The following is a 14682-nucleotide window of genomic DNA, read 5'->3' on the forward strand; positions in this document are numbered from 1 at the left end:
AATATTAGCAAGGATGCAAAGCTGCTTCTTTCTTGCATTTCATCATCAGACACAGGAATGTTTGAGAACCAGATGCCCTACGCAGCGAGCCCGGGCTCTGTGTCAGGCCTCTGAATGAGAGGGCACCCCTGACACCATCAGCTTCACCCTCTTCTGTTCTACATGAAGCTTTTAGGTTTACTGGGGTCTTGAAGAGGGACGACTTCCATCTGAAGTTCTGTCAGAGTCTTGGTGGCCACAATGCAGGCCCACGTGCAGTGGGAGGGAACAAATGTGCCTGCTGGTGACATGAGGAAGGTTTACTGGCCCTGGCAGGTTGAAGTAAATCGACAAGCACACAAGAAAGCACTAAGCTCTTGGGAGAATCAGCAAGAGGCCGGGCACATGCGTTGACTGACAGCTTTATTCTAATTCACACCTTTTCTTTGTATCCTTTACAGAACATCTTGAATTGTTTCCCATCACCTCCCCATACATTCAGAAATTAACTTTCTTTTCTTTTTTAATTAAAAAAATTTTTTTTTTATTTTTTGGCTGCACCATATGGGATCTTAGTTTCCCATCCAAGGATTGAACACTTGCCCCCTGAAGTGGAAGCATGGAGTCTTAACCACTGGACCACCAGTGAGATTCCCCAGAAAATGGCTTTCTCAAGGCTAATTAGAAATCTTAGAGCAATTAAGGAAGGAAACTTACCAGTTTCCTCCAATACCCAAGTTTCCAAAAAATGAAAAAAAAATAAAAACAAAACAGAAATCTTACTTGTAAAATGTAACTGATATTTTCTTAGCAAGAGTCTCCCAGTCCTGAAAAGTAATTTCTTTAATTAAGGTCATAGCACAAGTCATTGTACAGAAATAAAACCCACATAAAACTTAGTAGACATTCTAGGGGAAAGAAAAAAAAAATCTTGTTTCTAAAATAGAGAAACACCTCCCAAGCCTTCTTTTCTTCTTGACATTGCTGGTCAACATTATTTATTTGACATAATGACTGTAGTTACATATCACTGTCATGCAAAAGAAATTCATTTCTTTTCCGAGTTCAAGCTGCCATACAAATTCACTCTTGTTTCCACTCCCACTCACCTGTCCTTGTGCATTAGTAACTAGTTGACCTGTGACCCCCTGCAGACTGGAGAGGGTATTGCCAAAGGCCTGTGAACTTGCTATGGAGCCCATGGCTGCTGCTGCTGCAGCCGCTGCAGCCTGACTTGCTAGTGGATTATTAACCAGCTGCAAAGAGAGAAAAGATCAGGGTGAAACCACCACACACAGGCATAGCACAATGGAAACAACATTCACGTTGGGAGGGAGGTTCTCACTCCAAATGGCTCATGCAAAGGTCCGGGAACCCAGCAAGGGGGCCTGGGGAATGTTGTCTCTGAAGCTGCAGAGTTTGGGAGAGGTTGGAAACGGGCTGGAAGGGAAATATTCTCCATCAACACTGGGCTGCTTAATGGAGCCTGAGTTTGGGAGGAGGCCCAGGAGGGAGAGAGGTGAGCCCCAGGAGGGAGAGAGGTGGGCCCCAGGGGTGAGGTAGGTCCTTAGGATCTCCCCAGGTGGAGAAATAATTTTGGAGAAGTCCCTGGGTTTTGTTTGCTAGGCTAAATAAAACATTGAGAAAATGTCTACTTTGCTTGAGGCAACCAGACCAAAAGTGGGATTAAAATAGGATGGGAGTAGGGGTGGAGGAGGGGAATAGACTTTAGGGATTTCTGCAAAGGAATTTATCATTTTCATTTGTGACTTGCAAATTCACATCCAGTAAAGAAGATGCCTCATTCCACTTCTTTCTCCAAAGGAGAAGGAAACCAAAGTCTGGAGGTATTGACTTCTCTAGCCTCTGTGCTCTCTGAGAGTGAGTCTAGAGTTGGGGCTTTTGGGGGGCCTCACTCAAACCATGGGATTCAAGGTCAAGGGGGAAGATCCCTTGGTGAATGGTCAGGGTGACATTGGCTTGCTGTTTGAGCTCATATATGGCCTTCCCTTGGCCTCTTTCCTGGGGTAAGAGTGAGCTAGGGAGGAAAATTTGATGGGGCTGGTGGTGGGGGGAGTGGCCCAGGGAGGAGGTTATGGCTGCCAAATTTTGTTTTTCCATGGAGGCCAATTCAATATTCTTTATCCTGCCAATTTTCCACGTCACAGGTTTTCAGGCCTCCTGACCATGAGGCAGAAGTGTAGCTTGAACTAAAATCTGCATTTAGGTTAATGACTAGATATAAATGCAAGAAACATTTAAACTTTTTTCACAGTATTGGTTTTGATACATGAATTTCATTTGTATTTATTCTAGGGTGTTATTTTTCCCATATAGTTCCTCTCAAGTACAACAATTGTTGTGTATAATAATGCATTTTCCATCACCAGTTCCTGCATCCATGAAGTTTCTGCATTTAGGGGAAACCTGCCAAGACTAAGACTTGGTGGAAAAAAAATTAATGCCATACTTAATTCTAGTTTAGAAGCTCTTTTAAAGATGATTTTTTTTTAAACTTTCTTCTTTACTTTCTCTTTTTCTCTTTCTTTTCTTTCCCCCCGCCTCCTTTCCCTCAAAACATATTTTATGACTTAATTCCTTTGGAAATTTGCTTAGCATTAACATCATCTGATGAGGATGGAAATACTAATTGTCAGAGGAAATGTCAAATGGGAGAGGAATTTAATAATTCTTCCCCCTCCATTAATGTGATATCCTTATCTTATTGGTTTCCTTATTCTTTTATAACCAAATTTCACAGCACTAGTTCTACAGAAATTCCATTGACCCAGCAGGTTTGGTTAGAAATGAGAATCCATTTTCAGCTCATTACATTATGTGTCTTTCACCTTTATGTCTCTCCTCAAAGATGAAAATGATTTTCTTTTTAAGGAGAAAAAAAAATCTCATTCATCAGCCTAAAAAGAAACCCTGTCTTATCCCAGATTACCACCATGGGATTTAAGATTCAGATTGGCCTTGATCTTGGTTTTCTGAATATATTTGTATAGTGTATATGAGGCAAGTAATGGTATATGTTGAATGGAAATTTTTCTTGTTGGCTTGACTCCCTGAAGTCAAAGAGTTTATAGTGTGTTCTTTTTTTCACTTCCAAAGTGAAAAGACCTCTTGAGGAATACCTTCCCTAAATGACCAGGATGCACACTGCCCTGTGGCACACAATTCTCGGGTCATCTACCAGTTGCTATGTTCACATTTATTTTCATGCAATACAAGTTGAAATCATAATGAAATTCCTGAATTTCAAGGAGGTCTCAAAATAAGCTTCTTAATCTTAAAGAAAGATTAAATTATGTACAATTCGGTTTTAATGCTGAATATGCAATTCTGTCCATGAATTTTGAGTGAAACATTTAAATCAGTACCTACAGAATGCTTTCTGAAAAAGATAGTGCTTCCCATTTAATGACAAGAATATATTTTTAAAAATTGTAAGACATTTTCCTAACATCTAGGTCAATCAAAAGTTCACATGAGAAAATTTGGAATCACTCTCTGGATATATTCAGTAGTGTATTGGGAATTCTCAGTGTTTGGGACACTAGTGTGTTTCAGCTATATCCTTGTATTTGCAATAAATTCAGGCATCATATAAAGGGTGAACTGTTCTGAACAAAAAAGCACCTACTTAAAACCAGGCCCTGAATCTTTGTGCTATGGGGTCAGGAATGGGTACACCTCTGTTTTGGAAGATTTCTTCAGGAACCACAGATGTACGGATTTTTTTTTTTTTTTTTTAATTTTCTCTATATCCTGGTCCTAGATTGAAATCCAATGTGTTCCTCTTTTTGCCGCTTTTCCCTCTTAATGAAGCAAATGGTGACTCGATGACTCTCTTACTTCCTATCCTGCATCCTTAAGTCTTTGTGAAGATGTAGGGGCTCTGGGGAGATGTCTTGCTGGCCCCTGGAAGCAGAGTTAGACGTTACGTGGGGAAGTGAGTGGTATATGCAGACAGTTGGGTACAAGTCAATCTGTAAGCTGACAGCATTTCTGGTGGACCATTGATGTTGATGGATGCAGCTTCATAAATACCTTTTGGCTTTTCTGTCTGGGCCTGCCAAGGCAGGGATGTTAGTATGCATTAAGATATGTGGCAGGGGTGGGGGAGGGGCTAGTCAGGAAACCATAAGTGTTCTCTTCATCACCTCCGGTCATGTCACTCTGTATTGTCCTCAGTCATGTCATATTAGCAGTATTCCTCTCAATACTTCTTCTTGATTGGGACTCGGGGGAGATTTGGACAGTGGGGAGCCTGGGCACAATAAATGCACATAATGAGCATGTTAACATTCTGGGACCAACTGGGCATTTTGAAGTCGCTGCCAAGTATATGCCTTCAGATCTCTCACTGCCAGTGTACCCAACCAGCAAAGGATGGCCCCAATGAGGTCTGACTGTGTTACATACTCGTGTTTGCAACAGTCCAATTCAAAAGACAGGCTGCATTCTGGTGTATGCTTGATTATAAGTGTGGAAGCTCTCAAAGCGAGAATTTGCAGAGACAGCATCCTCAAGTCACATTCACATGGATTCTGGGCCTTGAATATATCAAGCTATAGCTCTATACATCTTAGATAGCCTAAAAACCCAATAGGAACACAAATTTCTTAAGATAGCCCCCTCAGTTTTAGAGAATACAATACTAGAATAATAGGAAATAATTCTGTAAGCAAGGACTTCAGACCTCACAGAGCCTGCACATCCATTCATGCAGCTGAGGGCATCAACTCTGAAACCAGATTGCTTTGGCTTGTGACTTTCAGTCAACCCGGCCTCATGTTCTCTTAGGTTAAGTGGGTGTAAACAGGGCACCACTTCTCATAGAGTAACGGTGAAAATTAAATGGATAACAGATGCAAAAATGTTTTAGAACAATACTTGGCATATATCAAGTTCTAAAAATAATGCTAGCTATTATCCTCACAGTTCATGTTGTGCATCAGGATTTTAAACTAATTAGTTGATCAGAATAGAACAGACCTCCACAAATACCCTTTTACTCTGGAAAGAATGTGAACACAAGTGACTGCATTCTCCATTTTTACATTTTTAACTATTTTCTATAACTTTATTTTGTTTATTTTAAAATTTATTTTTATTTATTTATTTTTTGGCCCTGATGCACAGCATGCAACAGCTTAGTTCCCAGACCAGCGGTCAAACTGGTACTCTATGCAATGGTAGCAGATTCTTAACCACTGAACCACCAGAGAAGTCCCTATTTTGCTTGTTTGCAAAGAGTAGCCTGAAGAAAGCTATTAGCAAGTAATGTGACTGTTAGATGAGGTGAGTTGCATAATTTAAAAGATAATATGCTGTTTGAAAATATTTCAGACTGGAGAACATCAGGAAGAAATAGTTACAGCATGATGTCACCTGCTTTTCTTGAACTTATATTGGATCATGTACAGAGAAATTTTTAGAGAAAGCAGAGTTTTGATTCTGAGGACAGGCTAGGTAGGTGGCAGGCCAACAGGAGAAGACCTTTTTTGTCTGATCTGTTGTCTCACACTCGGTTTACAACATTTGTTAGCATTCCAGCACATCAATTTTGCAGTCTAATTCCTTCCTCATGTCAAAATATGGTGAATGAGTCTATTTCATAGTTGCTGATTTGATAGTGAAGGCATGCAGGAAGTAGATTTATAAAAAACATTTCCCTTAGGATTTGCAGTGGTTGATTTCTACCTTCACATATCGATGAGGATATTGAGTTCTCATCTCATAAAGAGAATAAATCCATGTTCCCAAATCTCTAGTGCTCTATGCACATCCTTGTTATCTGTGGACCCTAAATGGTGATGGAAAGAAGTTTCTTCAAGGAGGACTCTTAGATGACATCATATGTGTGACATCACATAAATGTCACCATAGATAATGTGGTGGGGTGTCCAAGTCTCGCCCCAGCTTCTCTTTCTCTGAAAGACTCACATTCTGCAGCCTGCTAAAGAATTCAGGTTTCTTGAATCTTAGCATTAGCAGCACTCTGTTTTTCATGAAAATTTGCTGACTGCATTATCCTAATAATGTAAATCTTATTTACAAAAATCTGGCAGCACGAGGCGGCAATTTGGCCATAGTGTTATATTCTATGTCTATGTCTTTATACCAAGAGGAAATAATGGGTGCAGCAGGCTCAACCTTTCTTTGGAGCATAAATGCCCATGATCTATAGTTTTATCATTCTCCTCATGAGCTATGTGAATTTTATAGACTATGGATTTTGGAGCAGCTCTTTTTGCTACTAAGTTTACAATTCAGAACACTGAAACTGTGGTGCCATTTGTTTTTAAATGAGGATGTTCATAAATACATTGATCACCATTCATTCCCCATTTAAAGCCACTAGCAGTGGCTGCCTAGAAATAGGGTAAACGTGGCTCTTCAAGTTCATTGCTATACCTGAGGTCCTTGACTTTTCTTATGCTGTGAAACATGTTTCTTAATTCATTGGGACTCTTAACCAAATCCGTACTTCCACTTCTTACCCTCAAGTCTCCTCTTAAAGGTCAAGGAAATACCAATAGACAAATTCTGGAAGGGAAGCCATATTCACCTCAACAACCCACTTGTGTGTTTTGTCCAACTATACCTTTCGCTTTGGTCTCATGTTTATTAATGTGTAATGAGAGCCTCATAACTGTTAGAAATCAGTTTTGTGAGTTTTAATATTGAGCCAAGCTTTGCTGCTTGCTCTCTGCTCATCTCCCTGGAGAGACAGTCCTAGAAGCTGACCATCCAATTCTCTGCCTACCAGAAGTTTAAGTCACCATGTCTGAAACCCCCCCAGACTGGAGTGTCTGAGATTTTTCGTGATGACTCTAAGGCACTGCAACTTCCTAAAATACTTTTGAATCATCAAGGTAATTCAGTCTAGTTTCAGAACAAATTATATTTTATTTTCATTTTGTGGCTACACTAAGTACACTAACTTTCTATGAATGCACTAGTCATTTTCCATCAACACCCAGGCATACTATCTCACAGATGAATTTTGAAAATGACCTGAAGTCTGAGATTGAGTTTCCCAGAAACAGGGTGGAGCGGGAAGGGAAGAATCCCAATCTGGTAGGGGTGTGAGTTTCCACCCTGAGGCTTGGAAGCTTGGTGTCCACCCTCCACACCAAACAGTCCCAATTCACAGCCCTGGGATAAAGGAGAGGCTTGGGAATCAAATAGCTGGGTGTTGTTGGCTCTTTGCTCTTGGGGCAAAGTCTAGTCTTTGGAAGAAGGGCTGCTGGTGCTGGTTTTTGAAAGCCCCCAAGGTAGGGGTGGGCTTCCTCTGTGGCTCAGTGGTAAAGAATCTGCCTGGCAATGCAGGAGATACAGACAGGATTGGGAAGATCCCCTGGAGTAGGAAATGGGAACCCACTCCATTATTCTTCCCTTGAGAATCCCATGGACAGAGTAGCCTGGTGGGCTACAGTCTACAGCATTGCAAAGAGTCAGACACGACTGAAGTGACTGAGCATGCAGGCACAAGGCGGGAGCAACTGACAGAAAAGAATTCCAGGGATCTGGGTGGAACACAAACACATTGCTACAGGGCAACTCTCACTCTCTCTTATTCATTAAAGTCTTCACCCTGCATGCAGATGTAGAGAGCAGACTCTGGACACACAGGGTGACGGGGGGTCGGGGAAGGAAAGGGTGGGATGAATGAGAGAGCAGCATTGATTGCATATGTACTACCACGTGTTAAATAGATAGCTAGTGGGAAGTTGCTGTATAGTACAAGGAGCTCAGCCTGATGCTCTGTGATACCCTAGAGGGGTGGGATGGGGCTGGGGAGGGAGGCTCAGGAGGAAGGGGATATATGTACACATACGGTTGATTCTGCTGTACTTTGTTGTACAGCAGAAATTAACACAACATTGTAAAGCAATTACACTCCAATAAAGAAGTACTATTATGAACTTAAAGGGTTCATAAAAACGTCTTGGCTCTAAGAAAATAATAAATAAATAGTCTTCACCCTGCAAACATTTAATCAGTACCCACTATGTTTTGGGCACAGTGTGAGGGAGACAATGTGAAAGATAGAATGACATGTTCCCTACCCTCTGTGGGCTTATAGTCAAAGAGAGAATGAGATCTGGTGGGAAGAGATGGGAAGTAGGAAAAGATGAGCTGTCCAGGGAGCAGTATCCAGATCTGAGGGAGTGGCAGTCTGGGGCGGGGTCTGTGAGAGAGGAGGTGGTGGGTTCAGAGTCCTGGGAGGGCAGTTCTGAACCTGTCTACCTTGTACTCGCTCAGTTGCACAGAATGTGACTGGTAATGAATGAGCCATTCTATATGAGAAGGGAAAGGGGAGCAGTACAGTGTAAGGATTGTGTGTGTGTGTTAGTCGCTCAGTTGTGTCTGACTCTTTGTGACTCCATGGACGGTACCCACCAGGCTCCTCTGTCCATGGGATTCTCTAGGCAAGAATACTGGAGTGGGTAGCTATTCCCTCCTCCAGGGGATCTTCCCAACTCACGGATCAAACCATGGTCTGCCACATTGCAGGCAGATTCTTTACTGTCTGAACTACCAGGGAAGCTGAGTGTAAGGATTAAGAGCTTGCATTCTGGAACTAGATTGCCTGGGTTCTAATTATAAGGCTGCCAGGAACTCAATTTACCTTTCTGCTAAGGTCTGAATGTTTGTGTAACCCCTCTCTCTAATTCATATGTTGAAATCTTAACCCCTAACGATGGCAGTATTAGGAAGTGGGGCCTTTGGAAGGGGCTTATGTCAAGGGGGTGGTGCCCTCATGAATGTGATTTGTGCCCTTATGAAAGAGACCCCATGGAGATCCTTAGCCCCTTCTACCACGTAAAGACACAGTGAGAATCAGGAGAATGCTCTCAACACAACTCAACTGTGCTGGTGCCTTGATCTTAGACCTCCCAGCCTCCAGAACTGTGAGAAATAAATTTCTAGTTTATTAAACCACCCAGTCTGTGGTATTTTGTTATAGCAGCCCAAAAGGATCCAAACACTTCTGTATCTCTGTTTTCTCCAGTTTTAGGAAAAGGGGAATAATAAAGGAAGTAATGAAGTCACAGGGATGGTGTGAAAAATACATGAGTTAATTAATACATAAAATACTAGAAGAGTTCCTGGCATATGGTAAGCATGATGCAAGTTTTGCTATAATAATTCTTATTTCTTCCAGGAACTTCTGGACATACTGTTGTTTTAGAGTTGAGTCCTCTCTGTCTCCTTACTCCCTCGAGGGGAGTCATGCTGGGCCTTTCAAAGATCCTTAGCTATTCTGGGGTGTTTGCACTTGCTCTTTCTATGTCTGTAACCCTTTGCCATTCACTTCTTTTTTCTCCTGGGTCACCTCCTTAGCAACACCTTCCTTGCTACTTTATCTAGAAAGCACTCCCTTTCTTTTAGAGATTCATACCAAAACTTGTACAAGGAAATGATAGAGGGGTACATTCTGAAATAATCAGAGAGCTGGTGGGGATATAGAAGAGTGTCTGGGTGGGGCTGGGGCTGGGTGGGGGCTTAAGCTCCAGGTTTGATGTTATTTGGGAACTGAAGGACAAGGAGGCAGTGAATGAAGGCTTTTATTGTTTTTATCCTTGGGCCATGTTGGTGGAGATGCAGTTAGGCTATGGGTCTACATCCCCAGCCCAACCTTGCGGACTAGAGTAAAGCTGCTGCAGATGGCATCAGGGGCAGGAGCAGAAGGGGCTGCTTCCCCCCAGATAAGGATGGATCCATGTGTCCCTCAGAGTGTGACTGGTGAAGGAGGGGGACATACTCTCCCTTTGTGAGGCATCACTATGGTGGGACTTCAGGAGGTGTCGGCCACTTGGGCATTTAGATGGTTTATGGTTCCCGGAGGTCACTGGAGACAGGATCAAAAGTGAGGTTCTACTCAGATAGCTTTGCAAACCCTGCACATCATTGCCAGTAAACAGAAGGGAGTCTACACACACATGAACGCCCTAGAGAGTGCTCTAGAAGAACACTGGAGAAAGAGGTGGAGTCTGCAGAGGGCTGGGGTCCAGGTTCTGTAGGATAATTGATGTGTCTGTGCTGAGGAAACAGGGAACACTCAATGGAGGGGAAAGAAATAAACAAGTCTGGCCAGCACACTGTGATTCGGCAGAAAACTAGTAGAAAGCTCTCTGAAGGGATGCATTTAAGTTTTATTTTAAAATTTACTGATAAAATTTTCAGGCCCAGAGCTGAGGGGAAAAACTTTTTAACTTACCCCAATACATTTGATTTGGAAGCAGAGAGGTTAGTATTAAGGAAACCCACCACTTCTAAATCAGATTTTATCCAAGTTACATGTAGACCAATACTGTATTACCACAAGCTTACACATCTCATTTCCTCTTCTGTCTAGTCCTCCATTTAATAACCTGAAAATCTATCTTTTTATTGAGTTTCATGCTATTTTCTGACTTACATACAATAGCGCTCTTCTTACCAATTGCCTATTGTCATGGCACATTAGTTAGGTGAATTTGTTGATATTTCAAAATTACTCTTTCTTATTTTTTTATTCTATCATCCAGTTTAAACAAATGATTGGGAGCACTCCTGAGATGAAAGAAAAGAGGCTATTTTTTTAAAAAGAGAATAAATTGCTTCCTTGGTACAGCAGTTGGTATTATTCTAGTTTCTAGCAATTGGAAAGCACAGCACATTCTTGCCACACCCACATTTAACTACTTAAATTACTCCCTAACACTGGTTGACTCCCTGCAGATAAAATAGGTCTACTGAGGGCAGAAGAAAGACAAGAAAAGATGAGGTGCTCAAAGAAAGACAAGAAAAGATGAGGTGCTCAAAGAAAGACAAGGCATGGTCTGCCCTATGGAGCCTCAGGACAATTCTGTTCATCAGGTATTTTCCCATAACCCTGGAGCAGACGATGAGTCAGGCCCCAGGGATACAGAGGTGAACAAGGCAAGAGTCTCTTGCCTTGAGGTGCTTCCAGTCTAATGGATGAGTTGCCGATTTCCACCCTGTGTAGCCAGTGCTATACGAAAGGGGTGCCCAGAGCCCAGATAAGGGACCCTCAGTAGACCTCAGGCATGCAAACCACTTAAGATCTTAGAACCAAAAAGGATGATTAGAAGTTGATTGGGGAGGACTTGGGAAGGGGAGAGAGAAGGCTTCTCAACCACTAGGAATAGCATGGAGACCAGAGACACATTTCGTGGGTGTGGAATCACTGCATTAGTGCTGGGATATTTTGGGAAGATGAAGTGGGGGAGGGGAGTGGAAGGTGATGGGGTGTGAGATTATAAATGGAGTAGTTTGTATGACACTTTATGGGGCTTGTCCTTCATTCTGTAGGCGAGAGTGGAGGGACATGATCAGATCTCAGGTTTAGATTGGTCATTTTGGTGACTGAGATGTTCTGGGGTGGGAGTGGGTCAACCTGGAGGCAGAGAAGATCAGGAGGCTGTTGGAGCAAAGACTATAGGCTGCCCTTTAGTGGGAGAAGGGGTTTAGCTTGGGATAACTTTGTACATAGAATATAGTCTAGCTTGTTCTCCATTGATTCAGCAAACACTGAGCACCAACTACATGTCTCTTCCCCAAAGAGCTTCCAGGGGGTGGGAAAGACAGATCTGTAGACAGATAAATTAAGAGCCAGTGGTGCAAACCCAGATCACAATGAGAGATACCTCATACCTGTTAGAATGGCTGTTATCAAATAGACAAGAAATAGTAGGTGCTGGTGAGGAGGTGGAGAAAAGGGAACCCTCACGCACTGTTGGGCAGGGGGATGCAAATTGGTGACGCCACCACGGAAAACAGTGTGGAGGGTCCTCAAAAGTCAAAAATAGAGCTACCCTATGATCCGGCAATTCTACTTCTGTGTATTTACTTGAAGAAAACAAAAATACTAACTTGAAAATATATCTGTAGCCCCTGTTCGCTGTAGCATCATTTACCATAGACAAGACAAGGAAGCAAGCAAGGATGAATGAATAAGAAAATGTGGTATATATGTATATTTATATATACACACACATATTCACATATACAATGGAATATTATTCAGTCTTAAAAAAGAATAAAAATCTTGACATTTGCATAACATGGATGGACCTCAAGAGCACTATGCTAAGTGATATAAGTCAGAGAGAGAAAGGAAAATACTGTGCGATGTCACATATGTGAATTGTCATCAATAACAACTACCTAAGTTTTTAGATACAGACAGCAGATTGGTGGTCGCCAGAGGTGAGGATAGGCCAAATGGATGAAGGGTGTCAAAAGGTACAAACGTTCAGTAATAAAATAGATAAGTCATGGAGATATAACATGCAGCATGGGGGCTCTAGTTAATAACACATGTTGTATAGTTGCAAGTTGCTAAAAGAGTAGATCTTAAAATTTCTCATCATAAGAAAAAATTTTCTAATGCTTTATGGTGATGGATGTTAATTAAACTTATTTTGGTAATCACTCCTCAGTACATACAAATGTCAAATCATTTTGTTGTACACTTGATACTACTATAATGTTATCTGTCAATCATACTTTAGTAAAATACAAAAGGAGCCACAAGTGCGGCAGCAGTGTGATAAGTGACCCAGGGGAACGTTGCGGAACTTGCTAGCTCCCTAGGGGGAGAGATGGATGTGAGGGAAGCTTCAAGAAATAATCGACAGGAGGAAGATGAATTAAGCAGATGGGAGAAGAAGGGAAGTTAGAGCCAAAGAGAGAATAAGTACAAAATTACAGGAACATCAGAATGCCTGGTGTGTTGTGAATGGCCAGAATTAGGGCAGGAGATGGGGCTAGGGAAATTCAGAGAAAGAAAAAATCCAAAGGCAGAGAAAGAAGGTAGAGTAGTAGAAATTAGGAAGTAGATGTGTGAATGGCACGCATGTGTTCATATAAGGTATACAGCATCTCCTGAGAGATTCCTTTGCAAGCTGTTGCTTCAAAAGCACCTAATGATTCCTCTCCTTTTGCAGTATAATGGAGATAGCCCTGACAGCTTTTCAGTTCAGGAAGCAATATTAATGGACAGTCATTAAATCACAAAATACTTTCATTTATTTTATGTTTATACAAATGGGAATCTAAACTGGTGACTGACAAACCTCCCCCCACCGCCCCCAAAGCAACTGAATTTTGAATCATAAAAACAAGTCTTCATCTTTTAAAATACAGGATGTTTTCTGTTTTAAAAAAAATCACAAAGATGGATTATAAATGATAAATTATATCTCTGTTGTTGTTGTTCAGTCGCTATGTCGTGTCCAACTCTTTGTGACCCCATGGACTACAGCATGCCAGGCTTCCCTATCCTTCACTATTACCCAGAGTTTGCTCTCAAACTCTGTATCCAACCATTGTATCCATGGCTGGGTACACAAGATTGAGCTGTGAGTTTGTAAATTTTAATTTTATAAATTTATTATAAGGGTTGTATTTGTTTACAATAAAATTTCAGGTCTCTGAGAATCTACCCAAAGAAGATGGAAGCCTTTTACTTACTCTGGGCCTATTTTACTCCTAAATATGTATATTTTCTATATATTAATTTTACCATTGAAACTCAAAAACTTCTTATAAGTCCAAACTAGTGCAATCTACTACTTATAACTGAGTTTCCCTGATAGCTCAGTTGATAAAGAATCCGTCTGCAAAGCAGGAGACCCTGATTTGATTCCTGGGTTGGGAGATCCCCTGGAGAAGGTATAGGCTACCCACTACAATACTCTTGGGCTTCCCTTGTGGCTCAACTGGTAAAAATCTGCCCACAATTTGGGAGACCTGGGTTTGATCCCTGGTTTGGGAAGATTCCCTGGAGGGGAAGGCTACCCACTTCAGTATTCTGGCCTGGAGAATTCCATGGATTGTATAGTCCATGGGGTCGCAAAGAGTTGGACACAACTGAGTAATTAAGCACATGTATATTCTCTATAGATATTAATTTTACCATTGAAACTCAACAACTTCTTATAAGTTCAAACTAGTTCAATCTATCATTTATAAAGAACAAAACATATGCCTCATCCTTCTTCCATCTCAGTAACTACATTGGTTATTAAAATATGCTTGTAACAAATGTTATACATATAATCTTCATTTATTCACCCATGGGCAGTGGAGAGCCTTGTCTAAACTGTTACTGAATTTTATTATTATGCATAATGGCTTGCTTGCCTCATAAAATTTATTCACTGAACAGCTGTTGTAGAAGAAGGCTAGTCAAAAGATATTCTTCTTCCCACAACACAATACTACATTTGGGTCAGGCATTAATTTCTCCCAAGGACCAGCAGAAATCAACCTATTTATTGTTGGTGTGTAACCTTTCAAACTTCTATTTTCTTAAATTTATAGTGGGACCAGATTAACCATTTTTATTATAGGGAGAAGGTAAGGAATTTCTGGTCATATCACATCCATCTTTAGATGATGTTCTTAAGCTTTCATGCTGGTTCCTTTACTGTCAAGAGTACAAGGGTACAGAATTCAACTCCACAACCACATCAGATGTGCTGTAGCCTCAGTGCCCGAAAGAAAACTTTGCCATTAGGAAAAACAAACGGTCCAAATTATTAGAGAAAATACGACTCTGTAGAAAGAGATAAGTACAAGAAAGAGAAAGAAAGAAAAAAAAAAACATAACCAGAATGCTCAGAGGTAAATAAAATCCTCTGCGTTCACAAAATATATTGGTTATAGGTTGTT

The 14682-nt window shown here is 41.2% G+C and overlaps 1 protein-coding gene across 1 annotated transcript in view; it reads right to left on the reverse strand.

Annotated features, from left to right (window-relative positions):
• The window catches only part of POU6F2 (POU class 6 homeobox 2), a 389753-nt gene that overhangs the window by 51338 nt on the left and 323733 nt on the right, over window positions 1-14682 (reverse strand). Inside the window, exon 6 of the mRNA XM_010829123.1 lies at window positions 1089-1235. Within this exon, the coding sequence (XP_010827425.1) occupies window positions 1089-1235 (147 nt within the window). The remainder of the gene's footprint in view (window positions 1-1088; window positions 1236-14682) is intronic.

The sequence above is a fragment of the Bison bison genome, unplaced genomic scaffold, assembly GCF_000754665.1.
Source record: "Bison bison bison isolate TAMUID 2011002044 unplaced genomic scaffold, Bison_UMD1.0 scf7180017864499, whole genome shotgun sequence".
Lineage (NCBI taxonomy): Eukaryota > Metazoa > Chordata > Mammalia > Artiodactyla > Bovidae > Bison > Bison bison.